The sequence below is a fragment of the Moschus berezovskii genome, chromosome 1, assembly GCF_049115385.1.
Source record: "Moschus berezovskii isolate FMDL1 chromosome 1, NW_MosBer_1.0, whole genome shotgun sequence".
NCBI classification, from domain to species: Eukaryota; Metazoa; Chordata; class Mammalia; order Artiodactyla; family Moschidae; genus Moschus; species Moschus berezovskii.
This window is the reverse complement of record NC_142460.1, coordinates 88,612,556-88,624,385: the sequence shown is the minus strand read 5'-3', so window position 1 is coordinate 88,624,385 and position 11,830 is coordinate 88,612,556. Positions and strand designations below refer to the sequence as shown.

Here is an 11,830-nt window from a genome sequence, read left to right as displayed (position 1 = left end):
CTAACCTGATTCTCCTACTTTATTACCCATTATTCCTTCTTCTTTTTTTTAAATTAAATTTATTTATTTATTTATCATATGTGAAATGAATCACCAGTCCAGGTTCGATGCATAATACAGGGTGCTGGGGGCTGGTGCACTGGGATGACCCGGGGGGATGGGATGGGGAGGGCATTGCGAGGGGGGTTCAGGATGGGGAGCACGTGTACAGCCATTACTCCTTCTGCAGTGGTGAAGCTGGCCTGCTTGCTGTCCCTTGACAGTCCTACCTCCCGTACCTACTTCCCCCTCCTGGCATGTCCTCATTCTCTCCTACTCGTGGTTCAAATCACATTTCCTTCATCCAGGTTGCCCCTGACCTCCCTAGTTTGTGCCTGCTTCTCTCACCTCTGAACTTCTCTAGCACCAGTGTCCACTCCTCTGATTTCCCCTTATATAATGCCACTTTTCTATATATTATTTTTTCATTGGCTAGATTTTATACCGTGAGAAGTCAGAAACTATGTCCTGTTTTTTTACGTATGCCCTTTCTCAGAACTCATACAATTCTTATGTGATGTAAAGGAGGAAGAGTTACAATCTCAGAATCCTTTACCAAGATTTGGATGCAGACAAAGATGGTCCAGCAGAAAGGAGAGTAGAGACTGGAGAAATTGGTAATATCCTTTGTGAAAAAGTGAAAGTGTTAGTCGCTCAGTCGTGTCCAACTCCTTGCGACCCCATGGACTTGTAGCCTGCCAGGCTCTTCTGTCTGTGGAATTCTTCAGGCAAGAATACTGGGGTGGGTTGCCATTCCCTTCTCCAGGGGATCTTCCCATCTGAGCCACCAGGGAAGCCAGTATCCTTGTAGAACATGCAAACTTGTTAATTTTTTTTTAAAGGAATAAAAGGATTATGGGAGCTTTTTCTTATTTTTCCCTTTCCTATTACAGTATTGCTATAAATTCATTTGAATTTTTTTCCTAGCAGTGTCAATTTAGATCTGATTCTGACTTAAAAATAAAATGTTTTGGTTTTGTGCTAACCATTTTTCGTTTGGTTTTCAGGTTCTGTTTGTTCCCAGACACTGGTGGCATTATGTGGAATCCATTGATCCTGTCACTGTCAGCATAAACTCATGGATTGAGCTGGTATTTTCTTTTTCTAACAAATGTCATCTCCTTGCTTTTAAGATACACAATGCCTGTCTTTATAACTTGATGATTAGTTTTAACCAACACTCCCGTGTTACTTTGTTTGCTATGCTATAGGTTATGGATTCTGTGCTCTGCTGGTGGATGGTGAGGTTGAAAATAGGGTTTTTGTGACACACGGTTCTCTTTCTTCTTGGGGCACAGTGCGCCCTGAGGTTGGTGTGCCAGGTCTTCTCCCTTGACTGTTAGGAGAATTGTGTTGGGCCTGGCTGAATCTACCACACATGTTCCATGTTGCTAGTCCCATCCCATACCATCTGGGCTGGAAATATCTGCTTGGTTCAGGGTCCTCATTAGTAATTGTCCTGACTTACACATTTTCTCAGAGTAGTCTTTCAGTGCTAGGTTTTATCATTTTATTTCTGCCAAAGGCTTTTTCCCTCCAATATGCTATGCTTAATCCTGGTTGCCTGTTCCACTTGACAATTAGAATGATTACCATTATGGTTCAAGTCTGTCTCTCCCACCTGAGGCATTATTGCATCTGCGCATGCTTTAACCAGAGGCTTGGATTGCAGCCATGGCTGGCATCTTTCATTTAGCATAATGTTTTTAAGAATCATCCATGGTGTAGCGTGTATCAGTATTTCATTCCTTTTTTTATAGCTCAAAAGTATTGTTTAGACATACCGCATTTTGTTTATCTGCTAATAAGTTGATGGACCTTTGGATTGTGTCTACTTCTGGCTATTATGAATAATACTGCTGCTGTCATTTGTGTACACGGTTTTGTGTGGATGTGTGTTTTCATTTCTTTTGGTATATACCTGGGTGTGGAGTTGCTGTATCATATGGACATCAGCCAGGGCAGGCCAGCAGGCTGGAAATTCAGATGAGTTCAAGTTGCAGTCTGGAGTCCAAAATCTGTAAGACAGGCTGGCAGGCTGGAAACTGGCTTAGGATTTTTGTTGCAGTCTTGCAGCAGAATTTTTTCGTCTCCAAGAAACCTTAAATTTTGCTCTTAAAGCCTTCATCTGATCAGATGAGGTCCACCTACATTATTGAGGATAATCTCCTTTTACTTAAAGTCAGCTGATTATAAATGTTAATCACATCTATGAAATATCTTCACGGTGACATCTAGAATAGTGTTTGGCTAGATAATTGGTCACCGTAGCCTGCCCAGGTTGACTCATAAAATTAACCATCTGGTAACTCTAGATTTACTCTTCTAAGGAATTGCCAGAAATTGCTATTTTCCAATGCAGTGCACCATTTACATTCCCCCAACAAAGTATGAAGATTCTGATTTCTCCACATCCTTACGAACATTTGTTATCTGTCTTTTTTATTATATCCAAGTGAGAAGTGGTATCTCATCTTGGGGATTTGCTTTTTTAAAAATTTAATATGTTTCTAATATTCATCTAATATTCATCTCTGTTGTCACATGTAGCTGGTCATTCATTTTCACTGTGGTATAATAATATCCTCTAGTGTTAATATACCATAGTTTATTGATTCATTTTTCTGTTGATGGATAATTGGATTGCTTTTAGTTGTTTTGCTTTTATAAATAGAATTTTCTTGTATACATGTGCAAGAGTTTCTCCAGAGAATGTGTATATATCCAAAAGTGGAATTGCCATCTGTAGGGTATACAGTACTCAAGTTTATAAAATAATGCCTGCATGTTTTCCAGATGTCTTATCAGTATACATTCCCACCATCAATGTATAAGATTTCTTTCAATTGTTTGACATTTCTCCATCATTTGGAATTATCAGACCCTCTTTTACCAGTTTCATGGATTTCTTGATTTGCATTTCCCTGATTATTAATGAGGCTAAGCTTATTTTCCCTTGGACTGCAAGGAGATCCAACCAGTCCATTCTAAAGGAGATCAGTCCTGGGTGTTCATTGGAAGGACTGATGCTAAAACTAAACTCCAATACTTTAGCCACCTCATGCGATGAGTTGACTCACTGGAAAAGACTCTGATGCTGGGAGGGATTGGGGGTGGGAGGAGACGGGGACAACAGAATGAGATGGCTGGATGGCATCACCGACTCGATGGACATGAGTTTGAGTGAACTCCGGGAGTTGGTGATGGACAGGGAGGCCTGATGTGCTGTGATTCATGGGGTCCCAAAGAGTCGGACACGACTGAGCGACTGAACTGAACTGAACTGAAGCTTATTTTCATGTGTTTATTACTCATATAATTGTTCTTTTTTTGACATGTTTGTCTTCATGGCTTTTGCCCATTTAAAAAAAAATGGGTCATTTGTCTTTACTGATGTTTGCAGATTCTTTATATATTTTGCAATCAGTTATATATGTTACAGACATCTGGCTTCTTTATTTCCTTTATGGTGTCTTTTGATGAACAAAAGTTACTAATTTAATGTAGTTTATCATGATTGCCATAGTTTATCTAAGATCTATCTTAGATAGATAGATAGATATTTAGCCTTAAGAGAGATATTTAGCCTGCCTTCTCACTCTTGTGGCCAAGAATGTTTGTTGTTGTTCAGACACCAAGTTGTGTCCGACTCTTCACAACCCCATGGACTATAGCACGCCAGGCTTCCCTGTCCCTCACCATCTCCTGAAGATTACCCAGTTTTATGTCCGTTGCATCAGTGATGCCATCCAACCAAGAATGTTTATTAAAAATTTTTTCCCATTCCTCAAAAAATTAGCTTGTCAAAATAATCCTGTATTGGGATTATTCATTTTTATGTGACACTTTTTAAAAGAAACTTTAAATGTGTCAGAGGATGGAAAATGCTGAAGAAAATATCACAGGTGATTCATACTTAAGGCCTATGTCTTATAGACAGGACCCATACTTAAATTTAGTTGGCAAAATATTCTGCAACTCTTTCTAGGTGGCAGAAGATAGTTAATACATAAAAATCGTGGTCTGCCAACAGCATATTCATTCCTTCAGTAACAAAGCTTGTGCTGATGAAAGAACAAAACTTGCAATTAAGAGACTCTCCTCTGTTTTAAGCAGTGAGACCCAGAGACAAATGAAAAACTGTGTCTTCTTTTTTAACCTTGACTTAGGAAGAGGACCACCAAGCCCGGGTAGAAGAGGCAATCACCCGCATGCTTGTGTGTGCCCTGAAAACTGCAGAGAATCCACACAATACCAGAGCTTGGTTAAACCCAACTGAGGTAGGTCTTTTCCAGTTTTCATCATGGCAGTTACTATCCTGTGATAAACCAACTCTGACAAGAACGTTTGCTTTCCAATTTATGTAAGTGTGTATAACCATTTTTTAAAGAGTCTTTCTTTTTCCCTAGCTTGAGGAAACATCCCATGAAGTCAATTGTCACTACTTAAATGGAGCCATTTCTGCTTTTTTTAATCATTATGGAACATCTGAAGTAGTAGAAACCCAAGCACTGAGAACGAACAGAGCGTATACAAATAAGGAGGAGTTAAATGTGCATAACCACGTGGAGGTAGAACAAATTGGTAGTCACAGCTTAAGCTCAGAAACAGTAAAACAGGAGGCAACAAGTCCTTTTGGCCTTTATCTGGTACCTGTCATACCAAGTTCCCAAAAACCATCTTCAGAAAGAGGAAGCATATTTGAAAATGATGGTGAAGACTTTGTCAGCAAAAACGGAAAATCCTTTGGAAAACTGCCTAATACCAAGAGGCAGCGACTGATGAGTGAGAGTGAGAATGCAGTTGTGGAACAGATTGCTTCAGACAGGACTGTGGTCCTTTCCCAAACATTCGTCTCTACAGATGACTTGCTGGACTGCTTGGTGAATCCACAGGTAACCAGGATAGTGGCACAACTTCTGATTCAAGGAAGAAGTATGTGATTCTAATAGAAAATGATTTTTTAAATACTGTTTTAAGAATATCTTTAAAATAATGTAGTTTTTAAATAAAAGATGAAACAGCTAAAGTTCAATTTGCACATGCTTAAAATGTACTGTTCTCACCTAATTAAATTTTAGTCTCTTGCCACCTTCTGGCACACACATTGCTCTTTGGACAACCTGGCCCTTTGTCATTTGTATGCCTCTTTCCTCAGTGCCTTTGCCTTGCCTCTCCCATCTCATACCTTCAGCCTGTCTCAAATGTAAGCTCCTGGGGTTCTCAACAGGAAGTAGTCTCTGCATCAGCCTCAAGCAGGAGTCAGCCTGCTGCTTGTTTTTGTAAATAAAGTTGTATTGAAACACGGCCATCCCATTCATTTACATATTGTCTGTGGTGGCTTTAGGGTTACAGTGGCAGAGTTGAGTAGTGACAAAGGCAGAATGACTTACAAAGCTGGAAATATTCTCTGGAACTCCTTATAGAAAAAGTTTGCTAACTTTTTAATGGATCAAAGGCATTCACTGGGTGAATTCTATCTTTCGTTATTTTTGGCAGGGGGGAGGATTGCAGTTGCTCATTTCAGTAGGTATTTTTGACTCTATTGTAGTAAGGTGATGTGGGACAATTTTTGATTGTACTAAGTTGCCAACCTCTTAGTTCAAATGCAGGGTGAATTCTCGACCTGAAGTGACCACACTTCTCATGTGTAGGATTCTCACTGGCTAACCCCTGTGTTCCAGAGTAGAGTACCCATCAGGAGAAAAGTAGGTGGGGGCCTCTTTGTGGAAGGAGCTGGGACAACTAAGGACAACAGCCCTGCAATAAAGATTACCAAATGCTGCTGACTCCTGAAACTAACAAAAAGCTTTGTTTCGTCCACTTAATCCCATTCTCATTACATTTGCAAGATGTGGGGATAATTACTGTCATGCCTGTTCAAGTAGGAATTTAAAAAAACAGATTGATCTCAGTAACTATTTATGAAAAACACATAGAAAAGATACAGAAAGTCACCTTTTAAGAAGATTGACTATTGGTCTCATCCTTCTCACTTTTCAAACTGAGAGTATCAGTAAATCCCAAGAGAGTGCTGGCTTTCTGGGAGAAAGGAGGAAGGGAGGTGAACAGGCCCAAGAAAAGAATGGTCTGAAAAAACACCTTCTGTAGGGTCTTTGGCCCATTTTTTTAAATACACAAGTTTCAGTGCTATTCTCTGTAATCATCCTACCCATGCCTTCTCCCACAGGGTCCAAAAGACTGTTCTATACATCTGTGTCTCTTTTGCTATCTCGCATATACGATTATCGTTACCATCTTTCTAAATTCCATATATATATGGAATAACTAACATGTGTTAGTATACTGTATTGGTGTTTTTCTTTCTGGCTTACTTCACTCTGTATAATAGGCTCCAGTTTCATCCACCTCATTAGAGCTAACTCAAATGTATTCTTTTTAATGGCTGAGTAATATTCCATTGTGTATATGTACCACAACTTTCTTATCCATTCATCTGCAAATGCACATCTAGGTTGCTTCTATGTCCTGGCTATTATAAACAGTGCTGTGATGAACATTGGGGTACACGTGTCTCTTTCAGTTCTGGTTTCCTCAGTTGTATGCCCAGCAGTGGGATTGCTGGGTCATATGGCAGTTCTGTTTCCAGTTTTTTAAGGAATCTCCACACTGTTCTCCATAGTGGCTGTACTAGTTTGCATTCTCACCAACAGTGTAAGAGGGTTCCCTTTTCTTCACACCCTCTCCAGCATTTGTTGTTTGTAAACTTTTGGATAGCAGCCATTCTGACTGGCCTGAAATGGTACCTCGTTGTGGTTTTGATTTGCATTTCTCTGATTATGAGTGATGTTGAGCGTCTTTTCATGTGTTTGTTAGCCATCTGTATGTCTTCTTTGGAGAAATGTCTAATTCCTTGGCCCATTTTTTGATTGGGTCGTTTTTTTTCTGGAATTGAGCTGCAGGAGCTGCTTGTATATTTTTGAGATAAATTCTTTGTCAGTTGCTTCGTTTGTTATTATTTTCTCCCATTCTGAAGGCTGTCTTTTCACCTTGCTTATAGTTTTCTTCATTGTGCAAAAGCTTTTAAGTTTAATTAGGTCCCATTTGTTTATTTTTGCTTTTATTTCCATTACTCTGGGAGGTGGGTCATGGAGGATCCTGCTGTGATTTATGTCGGAGAGTGTTTTGCCTGTGTTTTCCTCTAGGAGTTTTATAGTTTCTGGCCTTACATTTAGATCTTTAATTCATTTTGAGTTTATTTTTGCATATGGTGTTAGAAAGTGTTCTAGTTTCATTCTTTTACAAGTGGTTGACCAGTTTTCCCAGCACCACTTGTTAAAGAGATTGTCTTTTCTCCATTGTGTATATACTCTTGTCTCCTTTGTCAAAGATAAGGTGTCCATAGGTGCATGGATTTATCTCTGGGCTTTTTCTTTCTATTTTGTTCCATTGATCTATATTTCTGTCTTTGTGCCAGTACCATACTGTCTTAATGACTGTACCTTTGTAGTATAGCCTGAAGTCAGGCAGGTTGATTCCTTCAGGTCCATCTGGAGAATGCACTCAGCACTATCTCACACTGTATGTTTACCTAATTACTTGATTGTTGTCTATCTTCCCACAACTAGAATGTCACTGCATGAAAGTTTGGTTTTGATTATTGTGTATTTTCATAGCCTTGATCAGTGCCCAGCATATGGTAGGTGCTCCTTAAATATTTGAGTATATTTTTTTTAAAGGGGGCCTGCCTGGTGGCTTAGACAGTAAAGAATTTGCCTGCAGTGGGGGGAGACATGGGATTGATCCCTGGGTTAGGAAGATCCCCAGGAGAAGGGAATGGCAACCCACTCCAGTATCCTTGCCTGGAGAATCCCATGGACAGAAAAGCCTGGTGGGCTATAGTACACGGGGTCACAGAGAGTCAGACACGACCGAGCGACTAATATTTTAAGAAGGAGACCTTGTTGACTGATACGCCATCAGAATCACTGGGGCAAAGGATGTTGTGGCTAAGTATAAGATGTCTGTTTTCTGTAGCACTGCATGCACGCTCATTCACTCAGTCGTGTCCAGCTCTACTGGAGTGGTTGCCATTCCCTTCTCCAGGGGATCTTCGCAACCCAGGGACCAAACGCGTGTCTCTTTGGTATCCCACATTGGCAGGTGGATTCTTTACCACTAAGCTGCCTGGGAAGCCCCATCTGTAGTAGATATATTGCTATTGCAGAAATAGACATGTCCTTGTTTTCAGATACATTTTTTTTTACACCTTCCTACACTGAGAGCTCACCCACACCCTCCTTCACTCAAAATTCCCTCACCCCTTCCCTCATGGGCTTCCCAGGTGGTTCAGTGATAATCCACCTGCCAGTGCAGGAGATGCAAGAGACACAAGTTCAACTTCTAAGTTGGGAAGATCCACTGGAGTAGGAAATGGCAACCCATTCCAGTATTCTTGCCTGGAGAACTCCATGGACAGAGGAACCTGGTGGGCTCCAGTTCATGGAGTTGCAGAGAATCAACACAACTGAGCAAGCATGCACCCCTCCCTCACCCAGAATTCCCACATATCCTTCTTCACGGAGATTTCCCTCACCCCCTCCCTCCCAAATATTTTACTATCTTTGCTACTTCTTTGAGGATTGTTTTTCAAGTTGTAGATTGTGACCCATTAGTGTTCAGTCACTAAGTCATGTCTGACTCTTTGTGACTCCATGGATGACCCGTTCAGTTCAGTCGCTCAGTCGTGTCTGACTCTTTGCGACCCCATGAATCGCAGCACGCCAGGCCTCCCTGTCCATCACCAACTCCCAGAGTTCACTCAAACTCATGTCCACTGAGTCGGTGATGCCATCCAGCCATCTCATCCTCTGTCGTCCCCTTCTCCTCCTGTCCCCAATCCCTCCCAGCATCAGAGTCTTTTCCAGTGAGTCAGCTCTTCGCATGAGGTGGCCAAAGTAGGAGTTTCAGCTTCAGCATCAGTCCTTCCAATGAACACCCAGGACTGATCTCCACCCATTAGCAAGTCAAAATCAATTTGGTGGGTGAGACCAGGACTTTTTTTAATGAAAGTGTTCATAATTTCAGTGAATTCGGTAGTAAATGTATTTTGTGAAACTATCCAAGAAGCATTTTTTTCAGGGTAAGTATATTTCATAAAACTTTTCAGTTATATCTGTATGTGTACTCGGCCTGACATAAAATGTACTTCTTCGTGTAGATTGGGGTTGGAAAAGTTTGAAAGCCGTTCTGAGTCAACGTATTGAATTCTGTTAAAGGTCTTTGGCATGCAGAGGCCTGGGTAGAGAGTTAAGACATTGATGTGAATGGATTCTAAATGTAAATGGGTGTTGGGAGATAATATCTTAATTTTATAGAGATAGAGATGATGACACAGAGATGCTGCAAATGGGGATTATAAGAGAGAGAAAAGATAATGAAAGGGGGAGGTTGTCAGCCACCAAGTAGGGGTCCATTTCATCCTGTATTTCTCAGATAAGCATGCCCAAATGAGTGAAATCAATTAGTAAATAAATACTTTGACCAATTCCCCAGGCAGGGATATTGGAGTGGGTTGCCATGCCCTTCTCCAGGGGATTTTCCCAACCCAGAGATCGAAACCGATCTCTTATATCACCTGCATTGGCAGGTGGGTCCTTTACCACTAGTGCCACCTGGGAAGACCCATCAGAGGTTAGGGGGATTGAAGTTGTTACACCTAAAGTTACAGTAGCCAGGTATTAGCAGGGTGACCTATCTGGTAGGCACAATGGCTAGGGCCCCTGAGCTTTTAAGGTCTACAAAAATGTTTTAGTTTCTTTTAAAAAAAAAAAAAGAATCCAACTTCGATATATTCAGGGTTATACCAATGCAGTGGCAACTTTTCATGGAGTAAGGGGCCCACAAAGGTAAAGGTGCCTAAGACCCATGAAAGTCCTAAACAGCTCTGATTATGAGGGATATCAGAATCATTTGAGGGGCTTACTGAGGATGCAGATATCTGGGTAACATTCAGGAGAGCTATAGAATCTGACTCCTTTGGGATGGGCCAGAATTTGCAGTCTCAGCAAGCATCTCAGGTGCTTCAAATAGCAAAAATGTTTAAGAATCTCTGGCCCTGGAGTAGACTACCAAGACCTAACACAGGCTCAAAGTGGGCTTGTTTTATGGGCTGTAGTCCATGGGGTCGCAAAGAGTTGGACACGACTGAGTGACTTCACAAGTCAAGTCAAGTCACTGCTAAATAGCTCCTTACTAAAATATTAGCTCGCCTTACTAAATAGCAGTGGCTATTTAGCTACTACTAGAGATCAATCCTGGGTGTTCATTGGAAAGACTGATGCTGAAGCTGAAACTCCAATACTTTGGCCACCTCATGTGACGAGTTGACGCACTGGAAAAGAGTCTAATGCTGGGAGGGATGGGGCAGGAGGAGACGGGGACGACAGAGAATGAGATGGCTGGATGGCATCACCGACTCGATGAACTTGAGTTTGAGTGAACTGCGGGAGTTGGTGATGGACAGGGGGGCCTGGCGTGCTGTGATTCATGGGGTCGCAAAGAGTCGGACACGACTGAGCGACTGAACTGAACTGAACTGAAATAGCTCCAGAATTTAGCTATAGCTAAATACTGAAGGGCAAATCTGCCCTTTAGTTTTGCTGAGCTAAAGCTGTACTGTACCCTTCCTGTAACTTTCAGTTGAATGTTATTAATAGTCTGAGGATCTCTTGACACTGTCATGTTTAATTGTGGTCTTTTATCAGCAGTGGCCTGTATTTGCCCTTAAGGATAAAGATGTTTAATCACCAAATAACATCTTCCAGGTATTCAAAAAGAAAGAAATTATATTTATTATAAAAAATTTTTATTGAAGTATAGTTGATGTACAGTATTATTTGTTACATATATACAATATAGTGGTTCAGTTTTCAGAAGTTACAGTCCATATATAGTTATTACAAAATATTGGCCATGTTCCATTTGTTGTATAATGTATCCTTGGATCGAGGGTAACTGTAACATTTATGGACTGCATCACTGTCATACTTGGTGCAGTACACCCTGATATTCAGCCTTCCCCAAGTTAACCAAACCATTGGAGAACAAGTAAGACCGCAGATCTCTCCATTTTATTTCCTGTATTCACTGTCAAGCCCAAGTTCAGATGCCAGTGGCAAAGAAGCCACTCCTAAGCAATAAGGAGTCTTTGCCAATCCACTTAAAAAACAGCAACAGCAAGAAAGATTTCAAGACATCTGTGTTTAATGAAGCGGCCACTATGGCTCTTCAACCTCCTCTACTTGAAGTTTAGGTGTTGCTCCCTGAAGCCAAGAAAGTGCCTTTATCCTCCTGGTGACCCCTACCATCCAAGTTCACCATCTGTCCTGGCTCCCCATGGGCATAGCTCTGGCCTCTTGGCCTTCAGAACTTCAAAATGAAGAGCCTCTACAGTGAAAACCAAAGCCAGAAAGGACAAGGCCATGAAAATATGAGGATAATACACACATTGTCTGAGATGTTCCTGAGTCAGTAACATTAATCTAGAGGCCATGTTCTACAGTAGGAAGATCAAGAGGCTTGATGACACAGAGACCCAGATTCAGTCGCTGGCTCTCAGGGCTATTATGCAGGGGACCTCAGGCAAGGAAGCTTCTCATGCTCTACACGTCAGTTTCCTCAACTTTAAAGTGGAGATATAATTCTTACAAAAGTATTTGGGGGAATAAAATAAACACTGTATGAAAGCACCTATTATACTACGTGGTACAATTTAGGCACTCAATAAATAATGTTTGAATCTGAAATTTACTTAGGGAAGTTATAAAAG

General features: G+C 41.0%; 1 protein-coding gene across 3 annotated transcripts in view; it reads left to right on the top strand.

Moving 5' to 3' along the window:
• HSPBAP1 (HSPB1 associated protein 1) overlaps positions 1-11,311 on the top strand; it is a 60,110-nt gene extending 48,799 nt beyond the window's left edge. For 2 of the 3 annotated variants that reach the window (XM_055395012.2, XM_055394924.2), the window contains exons 6-8: positions 1,047-1,130; positions 4,209-4,319; positions 4,449-11,311. In XM_055395012.2, the coding sequence (XP_055250987.2) occupies positions 1,047-1,130; positions 4,209-4,319; positions 4,449-4,982 (729 nt within the window). In that variant the 3' untranslated portion in view covers positions 4,983-11,311. The remainder of the gene's footprint in view (positions 1-1,046; positions 1,131-4,208; positions 4,320-4,448) is intronic. The other variant, XM_055395095.2, reaches the window with a different exon arrangement.
• Positions 11,312-11,830: the final 519 nt, after the last annotated feature.